Below are 14,469 nucleotides of genomic sequence, written 5' to 3'. Positions count from 1 at the left end.
TCCCGGGATGAGAGAAGGACTGTATGACGATATGAACATCTGGATACAGCTCAACCCTACCATACAGTACGCCACCATCGCGCCAGCAAGCAGACTAGTGATGAGCTGGGACTGGTGCAGATTAACAGATTTATAGATTAACCTCTCTCTGTGTGTGTGTTTTATATGTGAGTAGTTTGTGTACATTCACAACTGCGGCTGTCTGTCTGTGTGTGTGGGTGTGTGAGAGTTGTGTGTGTAAGTGCATGTGTGTGTGTCTATGAAAGTGTGTGTGTGTGTTTGTGTGTGTTACCTCGTGGTTCTCGTGTCCCAGAAGGTCAGTTAGAACCTTCAGCACGTGTTTAGGGTTCTCAGCACACTTCCTCTTTCCTGGAACAAAAAGATATGGGTTAGGGTTGGATACAGGTCTGACAGAACAAGAAGACAAGTCATCATGACAGAGATACGGGTTAGGGTTGGATACAGGTCTGACAGAACAAGAAGACAAGTCATCATGACTGAGATACGGGTTAGGGTTGGATACGGGTCTGACAGAACAAGAAGACAAGTCATCATGACTGAGATACGGGTTAGGGTTGGATACGGGTCTGACAGAACAAGAAGACAAGTAATCATGACTGAGATACGGGTTAGGGTTGGATACGGGTCTGACAGAACAAGAAGACAAGTAATCATGACTGAGATACGGGTTAGGGTTGGATACGGGTCTGTAAGAACAAGAAGCTTTCATTCTGCTCTCTCCATCTAACTCAATTTGATTTGAATCAATCCCTTCAATGGGCATTTAACATTAGACCCAGAAGTCTATACAAGGCCTAGGGACAATTGATTTTATGTAACCCTTATTTTACCTGGTAAGTTGACTGAGAACACATCCTCATTTACAACAACAACCTGGGGAATAGTTACAGGGGAGAGGAGGGGGGATGAATGAGCCAATTGTAAACTGTAGATGATTAGGTGGCAGTGATGGTATGAGGGCCAGATTGGGAATTTAGCCAGGACACCAGGGTTAACACCCCGACTCTTAAAATAAGTATCATGGGATCTTTAGTGACCACAGAGAGTCAGGAAACCCGTTTAACATCCCATCCGAAAGACGGCACCCTACACAGGGCAATGTCCCCAATTACTGCCCTGGGGGCATTGGGATAAGTTTTTTAGACCTGAGGAAAGGGTGCCTCCTACTGGCCATCCAACACTTCCAACAGCATCTGGTCTCCCATCCAGGACCAAACCTGCTTAGCTTCAAAAGCAAGCCAGCAGTGGGATGCAGGTTGGTATGCAAAGACACTCCTTTGATGAGTCGTGAGTAATTGGTCCTGTGTGACTCAATTGGTAGAGCATGGGCTCTTGCAACGCCAAGGTGTAGTGGGTTTGATTTCTGCTGGGGCCAACCATAGTATGGGTCCCATACGGAAAAATGAATGGACGTATAACTGTAAATGGCTTTGGATAAAAGCATTTGCTGAATGGCAGATAATATGATGTATATTGTAATAGGTAATTTAAGATCTAACTAGCTAACTCATTATAATTCTGTGGGAGATAGAGGGAAGGGATCACTGCCCCTACCTAACTCTTTAGCCAAGGTGCATAAAGGAAAGAGATGCTCCAGTACATTTGTATACATTTTACCCAGTAGTACTGAGCCAAAAGTGGTCCCCGAAAATTGCGTACCACTATGACGTGCAGCTTGCTAGATGTCACCGAAATGGTGAGAGGCAGAAGCTCATTGGCTAGTCTTCGAATAGCTAGGAACTCATTGGCTGGCCCACATGGGGGATAATGTAAGGAAAATGTCACAGCTTCCAGAAAAAAATGTCTCTTTCAAACTAGGGATTTCGTGGCTTAGTTGAGGTAAAACAGTAATTCTGCTAATAGACTATACATGTTTGGACTACATATTGACACATCCAGCACAAAGCGGGAGCTTTCAAAAAATACTTAGTCGTCACCAAAGTTCCGGAGAATGTCTTTAAGAAGCAAACTGAAGTGAAGAGGAATTTCAGCAACTCTTGGAGGACAGTGGAAGTTGATAAAATTCCTATAAAGATGCTGAATTTCCAGTTCACTTCACACAACTGATGTGGACTGTGTTAGTGTTCCCTGTATAGGTGGTGTGGGAACCCACGTCCAAAATACTTTTGCTTCTATTGATTTGAACTGAGGGCCTGTTTATTGTTTTGGGTGCTTTTGCACCGCGGATGGTAAATAATCTGAGGGAAATGTAGCCTGATCCCAAATCTGTTTTTGTTGTACAGACAACTCCTATTGTCATTGATATGTTAAGAGTTGGCAAGATGGCACAAATAGATCTGGGACCAGGCTAATGGGCTATGCCATCAGGTGGATGTCGTACTAGGTAGAAAGTGTACCAGGTATGGGTGGTACCAGGTGATGAGTGTACCAGGTATGAGTGTACCAGGTGATGAGTGTACCAGGTATGAGTGGTACCAGGTGATGAGTGTACCAGGTGATGAGTGTACCAGGTGATGGGTGTACCAGGTATGGATGGTACCAGGTGATGAGTGTACCAGGTATGGGTGGTACCAGGTGATGAGTGTACCAGGTATGGATGGTACCAGGTGATGGGTGTACCAGGTGATGGGTGTACCAGGTGATGGGTGTACCAGTTGATGGGTGTACCGGGTAATGAGTGTACCAGGTATGGGTGGTACCAGGTGATGAGTGTACCAGGTATGGGTGGTACCAGGTGATGAGTGTACCAGGTATGAGTGGTACCAGGTGATGGGTGTACCAGGTGATGGGTGGTACCAGGTGATGGGTGTACTAGGTATGGGTGGTACCAGGTGATGGGTGTACCAGGTGATGGGTGGTACCAGGTGATGGGTGTACCAGGTATGAGTGTACCAGGTGATGGGTGTACCAGGTATGGATGGTACCAGGTGATGAGTGTACCAGGTATGGATGGTACCAGGTGATGAGTGTACCAGGTATGGATGGTACCAGGTATGAGTGGTACCAGGTGATGGGTGTACCAGGTATGAGTGGTACCAGGTGATGAGTGGCTACCTCTGGTGCGTAGACATAGGTTCATGAGCAGGGCCACAGCGTACTCCAGAGTGTAGTCAGACAGACAGTCAGAGTCCTGCAGTTCATCTACCAGCCAGTCAATGAGACCGTCCTCTATCATGGCTGACTGCTGGCTCCTCCTAGAGCACACGCACGCACGCACGCACGCACACACACACACACACAACACACACACACACACACACACACACACACACACACACACACACACACACACACACACACACACACACACACACACACACACACACACACACACACACACACACACACACACACACACGTTAACGCATACACACCGAAACACAAACAAGACAAATGCATACACCCTCACGCGAATGCATATAAAAACACACCACGCTTGCACGTACACACATGCATATGTACACAAAACTCACGTGTTCACACGCACATATGCAGACGCACAGAAACAAGCAAACAGAGAGGAACAAAGACAACGGGGTTAGGCCCGGACACCACTAGGTGTTGCACAACGAGCAAACAGAAAGAAACACAGCTCGCAGGGTTAGACCGGGAAACCACTAGAAGTTGCACAACGAGCAAACAGAAAGAAACACAGCTCGCAGGGTTAGACCGGGAAACCACTAGAAGTCGCACAACGAGCAAACAGAAAGAAACACAGCACACAGGGTTAGACCGAGAAACCACTAACTGTTGCAAAAATTTGCCTTTATATGCTTGTGTTTCAAACCAATAGTTTTCTGAAGAAAAAAAAAATACATACAAAAAAAGTGGAGACACTGGCATATCACATTCTCTTGTCTACTAGGGCTGATTGTGTATAGTTAACCAGAGAGGTAGTGGGACTGTGGATACAGAGAGGTAGTGGGACTGTGGATACAGAGAGGTAGTGGGACTGTGGATACAGAGAGGTAGTGGGACTGTGGATACAGAGTGGTAGTGGGACTGTGGATACAGAGAGGTAGTGGGACTGTGGATACAGAGAGGTAGTGTGACTGTGGATACAGAGAGGTAGTGGGACTGTGGATACAGAGCAGTAGTGGGACTGTGGATACAGAGAGGTAGTGGGACTGTGGATACAGAGAGGTAGTGGGACTGTGGATACAGAGAGGTAGTGGGACTGTGGATACAGAGTGGTAGTGGGACTGTGGATACAGAGTGGTAGTGGGACTGTGGATACAGAGAGGTAGTGGGACTGTGGATACAGAGAGGTAGTGGGACTGTGGATACAGAGAGGTAGTGGGACTGTGGATACAGAGAAGTAGTGGGACTGTGGATACAGAGAGGTAGTGGGACTGTGGATACAGAGAGGTAGTGTGACTGTGGATACAGAGTGGTAGTGAGACTGTGGATACAGATTGGTAGTGTGACTGTGGATACAGAGAGGTAGTGTGACTGTGGATACAGAGCAGTAGTGGGACTGTGGATACAGAGAGGTAGTGTGACTGTGGATACAGAGAGGTAGTGTGACTGTGGATACAGACTGGTAGTGGGACTGTGGATACAGAGAGGTAGTGTGACTGTGGATACAGAGCGGTAGTGTGACTGTGGATACAGAGTGGTAGTGGGACTGTGGATACAGAGAGGTAGTGTGACTGTGGATACAGAGCAGTAGTGTGACTGTGGATGCAGAGTGGTAGTGTGACTGTGGATGCAGAGAGGTAGTGTGACTGTGGATACAGAGAGGTAGTGTGACTGTGGATACAGAGAGGTAGTGTGACTGTGGATACAGAGAGGTAGTGTGACTGTGGATACAGAGTGGTAGTGTGACTGTGGATACAGAGAGGTAGTGTGACTGTGGATACAGAGAGGTAGTGTGACTGTGGATACAGAGAGGTAGTGTGACTATGGATACAGAGTGGTAGTGGGACTGTGGATACAGAGAGGTAGTGTGACTGTGGATACAGAGCAGTAGTGTGACTGTGGATGCAGAGTGGTAGTGTGACTGTGGATGCAGAGAGGTAGTGTGACTGTGGATACAGAGAGGTAGTGTGACTGTGGATACAGAGAGGTAGTGTGACTGTGGATGCAGAGTGGTAGTGTGACTGTGGATACAGAGTGGTAGTGGGACTGTGGATACAGAGAGGTAGTGGGACTGTGGATACAGAGAGGTAGTGTGACTGTGGATACAGAGTGGTAGTGGGACTGTGGATACAGAGTGGTAGGTAGTATGACTGGTATAAGATTGTCATATCATAATATAGGTTAGCATAATTCAACACCACACCAGGATGCTAAACAATACAGCACAATAACATACAGGTTAGCGGTCCAAATGGTGTGTGTGTGTGTGTGTGTGTGTGTGTGTGTGTGTGTGTGTGTGTGTGTGTGTGTGTGTGTGTGTGTGTGTGCATGCACACGTGTAAGGAAGTGAGTGGGAATGTGTTTGAGGAAGCGAGTGAATGGGAGAGTGTTTGAGGAAGTGAGTGAGTGAGAGTGTGTTTGAGGAAGTGAGTGAGTGAGAGTGTGTTTGAGGAAGTGAGTGAATGGGAGAGTGTTTGAGGAAGTGAGTGAATGGGAGAGTGTTTGAGGAAGTGAGTGAGTGAGAGTGTGTTTGAGGAAGTGAGTGAGTGAGAGTGTGTTTGAGGAAGTGAGTGAGTGAGAGTGTGTTTGAGGAAGTGAGTGAGTGAGAGTGTGTTTGAGGAAGTGAGTGAGTGAGAGTGTGTTTGAGGAAGTGAGTGAATGAGAGTGTGTTTGAGGAAGTGAGTGAGTGGGAGTCTAGGACAAAAAGGCTTCTCAACAGTTTTTACCTCCAAGCCATAAGACTCCTAAACAGGTAATCAATTGGCTACTTGGACTATTTGCATTGCGTGTCCCCCAAACCCTCTTTTTACGCTGCTGCTACTCTCTGTTTATATGCATAGTCACTTTAACTATACATTCATGTAGATACTACCTCAATTGGCCCGACCAACCAGTGCTCCGGCACATTGGCTAACCGAGCTATCTGCATTGTGTCCCACCCGCCAGCCCCTCTTTTACGCTTCTGCTACTCTCTGTTCATCATATATGCATAGTCACTTTAACCATATCTACATGTACATACTACCTCAATCAGCCTGACTAACCGGTGTCTGAATGTAGCCTCGCTACTTTTATAGCCTCGCTACTGTATATAGCCTGTCTTTTTACTGTTGTTTTATTTCATTACTTACCTATTGTTCACCTAATACCTTTTTTGCACTATTGGTTAGACCCTGGTAAGTAAGCATTTCACTGTAAGGTGAAATGTTGTATTCGGCGCACGTGACAAATAAACTTTGATTTGATTTGAGTGTGTTTCAGGAATGAGTGGGAGTGTTTTTAAGGAAGTGAGTGGGAGATTGTTTCAGGAAGTGAGTGAGTGGGAGTGTGTTTGAGGAAGTGAGTGGGAGTCTGTGAGGAAGTGAGTGGGAGTGTGTTTCAGGAAGTGAGTGAGAGTGTGTTTCAGGAAGTGAGTGGGAGAGTGTTTCAGGAAGTGAGTGTACCTGAGGCTGAGTTTCTGCAGGGCTCCCAGGACATTCTCTCTGCTCACAGAGTCCTTCTCCTCTGTCCTTAGAGAGTCAATGAGCAGCCTCAACAAAGACGGGACCTGGGACAGGTACACACGACCTGGAACACAACATACACACACACACACACACACACACACACACACACACACACACACACACACACACAAGACAACCAGGGGTCACCACCATCGACCGAGAATTATAGCCTGGAATCCATGCTTCAAAATCACCATTTGCAGCATGGTGAAATCCCTGAGCAGTTTCCTTCCTCTCTGGCAACTGAGTTAGGAAGGACGCCTGTATGTCTCCACCTGTTGTATTCGGCGTATGTGACAAATACCATTTGATTTGATGTTTGCAGTGACTGGGTGTACACATATACCAATCGGTGCCCTTATTTTTTTATAAAAAGAAATAAACAATTCCAGGGGGTGGATCAGCTTTGATATTGTGGATAGATTGTTGCTTCCATCAATGTAATTGTCTGCATCATTTCCAATTCCCCATATAATCTTTGGGTATATATATATATATATATATATATATATATATATATATATATATATATATATACATACACACCCACCCAAATAAATACATATAAATACACACACACACACACACACACACACACACACACACACACACACACACACACACACACACACACACACACACACACACACACACACACACACACACACACACACACACACACACACACACACACACAGTTGAAGTCGGAAGTTTACACACACTTAAGTACGAGTAATCAAAACTCGTTTTTCAACCACTCCACAAATTTCTTGTTAACAAACTATAGTTTTGGCAAGTCGGTTAGGACATCTACTTTGTTTTTCCCAACAATTGTACATACAGTGGGGGAAAAAAGTATTTGATCCCCTGCTGATTTTGTATGTTTGCCCACTTACAAAGAAATTATCAGTCTATACTTTTAATGGTAGGTTTATTTGAACAGTGAGAGACAGAATAACAACAAAAAAATGCAGAAAACCGCATGTCAAAAATTTTATAAAATTATTTCCATTTTAATGAGGGAAATAAGTATTTGACCCCTCTGCAAAACATGACTTAGTACTTGGTGGCAAAACCCTTGTTGGCAATCATAGAGGTCAAACATTTCTTGGAGTTGGCCACCAGTTTTGCACACATCTCAGGAGGGATTTTGTCCCACTCCTCTTTGCAGATCTTCTCCAAGTCATTAAGGTTTCGAGGCTGATGTTTGGCAACTCGAACCTTCAGCTCCCTCCACAGATTTTCTATGGGATTAAGGTCTGGAGACTGGCTAGGCCACTCCAGGACCTTAATGTGCTTCTTTTGAGCTACTCCTTTGTTGCCTTGGCCGTGTGTTTTGGGTCATTGTCATGCTGGAATACCCATCCACGACCCATTTTCAATGCCCTGGCTGAGGGAAGGAGGTTCTCACCCAAGATTTGACAGTACATGGCCCCGTCAAATGATGCAGTGAAGTTGTCCTGTCCCCTTAGCAGAAAAACACCCCCAAAGCATAATGTTTCCACCTCCATGTTTGACGGTGGACATGGTGTTCTTGGGGTCATAGGCAGCATTCCTCCTCCTCCAAACACGGCGAGTTGAGTTGATGCCAAAGAGCTCCATTTTGGTCTCATCTGACCACAACACTTTCACCAGTTGTCCTCTGAATCATTCAGATGTTCATTGGCAAACTTCAGACGGGCATGTATATGTATTCTTGAGCAGGGGGACCTTGCGACCGCTGCAGGATTTCAGTCCTTCATGGCGTAGTGTGTTACCAATTGTTTTCTTGGTGACAATGGTCCCAGCTGCCTTGAGATCATTGACAAGATCCTCCCGTGTAGTTCTGGGCTGATTCCTCACCGTTCTCATGATCATTGCAACCCCACGAGGTGAGATCTTGCATGGAGCCCCAGGCCGAGGGATATTGACAGTTCTTTTGTGTTTCTTCCATTTGCGAATAATCGCACCAAATATTGTCACCTTCTCACCAAGCTGCATGGCGATGGTCTTGTAGCCCATTACAGCCTTGTGTAGGTCTACAATCTTGTCCCTGACATCCTTGGAGAGTTCTTTGGTGTTGGCCATGGTGGAGAGTTTGGAATCTGATTGATTGCTTCTGTGGACATGTGTCTTTTTTACAGTTAACAAACTAAGATTAAGAGCACTCCCTTTAAGAGTGTGCTCCTAATCTCAGCTCGTTACCTGTATAAAAGACACCTGGGAGCCAGAAATCTTTCTGATTGAGAGGGGGTCAAATACTTATTTCCCTCATTAAAATGCTAATCAATTTATAACATTTTTGACATGCGTTTTTCTGGATATTTTTGTTGTTATTCTGTCTCTCACTGTTCAAATAAACCTACCATTAAAATTATAGACTGATAATTTCTTTATCAGTGGGCAAACGTACAAAAACAGCAGGGGATCAAATACTTTCCCCCCCCACTGTATATTATACAAATATATATATAAATAACATATATATAATACATACATACATACACATATATAATATATATAATACATATATACATTTATACATACACATAGACACTTTTTTTTTAGAATATACCTTTATTATTCCCTGCAAACCCTACCACCCCTCCCCCAATTGGAATAAACTAATAAACAATAACACTTTGGCTTCTACCTTCAGTTTATAGATCTTATACACATTTCACAGACACAATCTATTTTACAATAGTTATATTTTGTTTGTTTTTAGTCCTTGCCTTCTATTTCTGATGTCCATCCAATTTTATTTCTATTTGTAACTGTGCTATTTCACAACATTTCTGAACTTATATACATTTTACAGACACCCATATGTTTTACAATGGTTATCTTGTTATTAGTCCCACCCTTCAGCTCCATTCAACCCCTCCCATCTTGCACTTAACACCGTCCATCTAATTGGTGCCCTTCTCTACAAGATGTTGAAAAACCTTGCCATAACAAAGAGGTTGAATACTTATTGACACAAGACATTTCAGCTTTTCATTTCTAGTTATTTTCCAAAAAATTCTACAAACAAAATTCCACTTTGACATTATGGGGCATTGTCTTAGATCAGTGACACAAAATCTGAATTGAATCCATTTTAAATTCAGGCTGTAACAACACAATTTTGAAAAAGTTAAGTGGAGTGAATACTTTCTGAAGGCACTGTATACTACAACACATTAAATAACATTTGACTTACCCTCTGCGAGGGAAGCGAAGGCATTGATGAGACGAGCCATGTACTGTCTGACCATCTCGTTCTTCGACCTCATCAACAGGAGCACAGATTTCTGCAAAACATATTCCAAAGCAGATGTTCTTTATGGGAAAGCCACTGGGAGATTCGGTATAACGGACAATGGACAATGAGCTGTTTCAAATGCAAGTTACTGTCTAACATCTATTGTTGATTAATTTCCCATAGGCAATTCAAAAAACACTGTGGGGTTGTATCTGGTTGGCAAAAGAGCACCATCGCGCTCTCCCAGAAGCTTGGCTGGTGCGTAAAACCCGCAAATTCAGTTGTATGCGGTGTTAAAGCATAGCTTTTTGGTCTGGTGACTATCCAGGATTTCAGTTGTATATATTTTTACGTACAAAATTAAATATTCATTAGTCACAATGGAAAACTAATTCATTTGATCTATATGAACAATGAAAGTGCTTGGTAGGCCAACATTTGGCCATGCTCATTGTAATCAATGAAGACAATTTAAAACTGTCAAAGTCAAATTATCTCTCAAAAACTTTTCCATTCATATGTGGACTACGAGCCAAAGTCTTAAGCCAGCCACCGCACAAAACTACCCTCATCACATGACATTGGAGCAGGCCAGGGGAGAACCACCACCTCCTTCTCATTGAAGCAATGGAAGTTCAAGGTCAACCGTGGTACAGCAGGCATTGTTAACAGAAAACATTATAGCGATTGGAAAAATTGCAATCTTTGTGTTCAATCTAAAAAATATATAATAATAATAATAATTCTAAGACAATAATGGTACGAATAAACGAGAGGCTACTCTGGCCCTAACAAACTCAGATCAATCTGATCTTGAATTCAAACAAACAATAGCTCAGGCCAATGAAGTGACAGATTGTATATTGCCTCCTAATATTGTACATATAAACATACAGTACCAGTCAAAAGTTTGGACACACCTACTCATTCAAGGGTTTTTATTTATTTGTACTATTTTCTACATACATGTAGAATAATAATGAAGACATCAAAACTATGAAATAACACATATGGAATAATTTAGTAATGAAAAATGTGTTAAACAAATCAAAATATATTTGCGATTCTTCAAAGTAGCCACCCTTTGCCTTGATGACAGCTTTGCACATTCTTGGCATTCTCTCAACCAGCTTCATGAGGAAGTCACCTGGAATGCATTTCAATTAACAGGTGTGCCTTGTTAAAAGTTTATTTCTGGAATTTCTTTCCTTCTTAATGAATTTGAACCAATCGGTTGTGTTGAGAAAAGGTATGGGTGGTATACAGAAGATAGCCAGCCCTATTTGGTAAAAAAACAAGTCCATATTATGGCAAGAACAGCTCAAATAAGCAAAGAGAAACGACAGTCTATCATTACTTTAAGAAGAACTTTGAAAGTTTCTTCAAGTGCAGTCGCAAAAACCATCAAGCGCTATGATGAAACTGGCTCTCATGAGGAACGCCACAAGAAAGGAAGACCCGGAGTTACCTAAATTCATTACAGTTAACTGCACCTCAGATTGCAACCCAAATAAATGATTCACAGAGTTCAAGTAACAGACACATCTCAACATCAACTGTTCAGAAGAGACTACGTGAATCAGGCCTTCATGGTCGAATTGCTGCAAAGAAACCACTACTAAAGGACACCAATAAGAAGAAGAGACTTGCTTGGGTCAAGAAAAACAAGCAATGGACTGGTGGAAATCTGTCCTTTGGTCTGATGAGTCCAAATGTAAGATTTTTGGTTCCAACCGCTGTGTCTTTGTGAGGCGCAGAGTAGGTAAACAGATGATCTCTGCATGTGTGGTTCCCACCATGAAGCATGGAGGAGGAGGTGTGATGGTCTGGGGGTGCTTTGCTGGTGACACTGTCAGTGATTTATTTAGAATTCAAGGCACACTTAACCAGCATGGCTACCACAGCATTCTGCATCGATCCGCCATCCCATCTGGTTTGCGCTTAGTGGGACAAACATTTGTTTTTCAACAGGACAATGACCGAAAACACCTCCAGACTGTGTATAGCTATAGACTGTGTAAGGGCTATTTGACCAAGAAGGAGAGTGCTGCATCAGATGACCTGACATCCACAATCACCCAACCTCAACCCAAATGAGATGGTTTGGGATGAGTTGGACCTCAGAGTAAAGGAAAAGCAGCCAACAAATGTTCAGTATATGTGGGGACTCCTTCAAGACTGTTGGAAAAGCATTCCAGGTGAAGCTGGTTGAGAGAATGCCAAGAGTGTGCAAAGCTGTCATCAATGCAAAAGGTAGCTACTTTGAAGAATCAAAAATATTTTTTGGTTTAGTACATGATTCCATATGTATTATTTCATAGTTTTCATGTCTTCACTATTATTATACAAATGTAGAAAATAGTAAAAATAAAGAAAAACCCTTGAATGAGTAGGTGTGTCCAAACTTTTGACTGGAATTGTATATATGTATTATAGGCTACTAAGTAACATTTCCAGTGGCACACTGACTCACTCAATGATGAAGATGAAGCCATAGGCTACTACTCATGCTGATGGCCGATGCACTCCTCTTGGCAATAGCCTATCTCAAGACGAGCTACTTTGAAAAACAGTGCTGCTGTTCGCCCAACATTGGGAGTTGTTTCTAATGTTTCTACAGACAGATTAGTTCTCTCTTTTCCAAACTGTACTTTTTTTCCTGCAAATGTATTTAGAAATCTGCAAAATCCAAACAGACAGCCGCTACCAACCATAGACATATAATCCATAGATGGCAGTTCCTGTTCAAGTCCGGACTGGCAGCCATTGCTAGTGTACCCATGAGTTTACAGTCAAATTGCCAGGGTAAGAGGTTCCAAATACCTTCTATGTATTATATGTCTATGGTCACAACACAACAAGCTGTTCTATATTAGGCACACATGCTGCCCAAATTGGGGCCTTCCCGACTGTAGGCATACCGGTAACTGCCAAAACAAAGAAAACATTTGAGTAAATGAGGGATACAAAAGTTTATGTTATGGTGTGTGGGGTTCATTTTCCTGGTATGGTTTAGGTCCACTTGTAGAATCTATGCCAAGGTGTACTGAAGTTGTTCTGGCTGCTTGTGGTGGCCCAAAACCCTATTAAGACAATTTATGTTGGTGTTTCCTTTATTTTGGCAGTTACATGTATGCACTTCTGATCAAATTTAATACACAGTTATTTTTTTTAAACTATCTGTGGCAAAAATGATGCTCTCCGGTGTATTATGAACATTGAGAGCGGGCTCCTCTGGTTGGATAATAAAAAATAAAAATATTAACGTAATTGTATTTTTTGTAGTGTTTTTGCCTCTTGTGCCCAGCCTGACTCACACAATTGACCAGTGAAATGTATTTATTATGCTGTTTTTTTTTTAAATAATTGTTTTAATAACTCAATCAAGGCAGGGCCCCCCAGTTACCCACGTGGGCGCACTACCTCCTCTCCTCCCCCCATCTGACGATTAGCAGAGCGACACCGGCATGCTGTCTACACTCATTGAGAGTAGGTTCATGAATCCTCCTGTAGTTGGCAGTTACAGTGGAAAAAAACGGGAGTTCTCTTTTTTGTTGTTGCGAAAAACAAAAACAAACATCGTTACAAAGACACTTCTCCTTACTCTCGGGGCAAACAATCTTCTAGTGAACCAGTGAATCGTAGGACCAATGATACAGGGGCCCTCCTTCCCTATTGTGGTAATTCTAGAAGACAGGAGAAAAACTGTACTACTAGCACTGAATCGGCGGTAGAGGATGTTTCGTAAAAGGTTAAAATAATGAGATTAAGATAGCATGTTTACTGAAGACAGTGAGATGTTCACATGTTCAATTGATTGTCTTTCTTACCAGGAGAGGGCGTGTGTGCGTGTGTGTGTGTGTGTGTGTGTGTGTGTGTGTGTGTGTGTGTGTGTGCGTGTGTGTGAGAGGCATTTTAAACCGGCACATTACTACTGTCAAATTAAATGTGGTATCTAGCCTACTTGAGAGAGGCTAGATACCAAAAGAGTTCATGACCTACCACCATTTCCAATATGATATCCCAACATTTATATCCCAACATTTAGAACCTGTGAAAGCCTGTGAGTGGACTCTTTAGCCATTCAAGTGATCCATTAAATGAAACAAAAAGGCCTAATTCAGATTCTTCTCTCTTCCCTCTGAAGAGTGAACTTAGCAACGCTTCACATCCTTAACAGGAAGTGAACGAGTGCCAACTTTGGGGAGGAGAGAATCGTGACAAAGCCCCTATGGTTTTGTCAGACAATATGTCTAATGGTTACCTCATGGTTGTACCAGAACCTAATGCCACCCTGTAAGTGCCGGGCTGAAGTTTCCCATAGGTACAGATCTAGGATCAGCTTCTCCATCTGCCAATCCTAACATTCACCATTATTGGGAAAAATGCTAAACTGACCCAAGATCAGTGTCAAGGGGCAACTTCACCCAACACCACCCTGCCTGTTTTATTTTTATTTCACCTTTATTTAACCAGGTAGACCAGTTGAGAACAAGTTCTCATTACAACTGCTACCTGGCCAAGATAAAGCAAAACAGTGAGACAAAAACAACAACACAGAGTTACACATGAACAAACGTACAGTAAATAACACAATAGAAAAGAAAAATAGAAAAATCTATGTACAGTGCGTGCAAATGTAGAAAAGTAGGGAGGTCGGCAATAACTAGGCCG

At 43.0% G+C, this 14,469-nt stretch overlaps 1 protein-coding gene across 2 annotated transcripts in view; it reads right to left on the bottom strand.

The window, feature by feature from the left end:
- Positions 1-14,469, bottom strand: part of armc9 (armadillo repeat containing 9) — a 91,140-nt gene that overhangs the window by 48,412 nt on the left and 28,259 nt on the right. For both annotated transcript variants that reach the window (XM_029695447.1, XM_029695448.1), the window contains 4 exons: positions 9,754-9,844; positions 6,507-6,630; positions 3,037-3,176; positions 293-369 (listed from right to left, as the gene is read on the bottom strand). In XM_029695447.1, the coding sequence (XP_029551307.1) occupies positions 293-369; positions 3,037-3,176; positions 6,507-6,630; positions 9,754-9,844 (432 nt within the window). The remainder of the gene's footprint in view (positions 1-292; positions 370-3,036; positions 3,177-6,506; positions 6,631-9,753; positions 9,845-14,469) is intronic.

The sequence above is a fragment of the Salmo trutta genome, chromosome 17 (assembly GCF_901001165.1).
Source record: "Salmo trutta chromosome 17, fSalTru1.1, whole genome shotgun sequence".
In the NCBI taxonomy this organism is placed as follows: domain Eukaryota; kingdom Metazoa; phylum Chordata; class Actinopteri; order Salmoniformes; family Salmonidae; genus Salmo; species Salmo trutta.
This window is presented reverse-complemented; position numbering and strand designations above follow the sequence as displayed.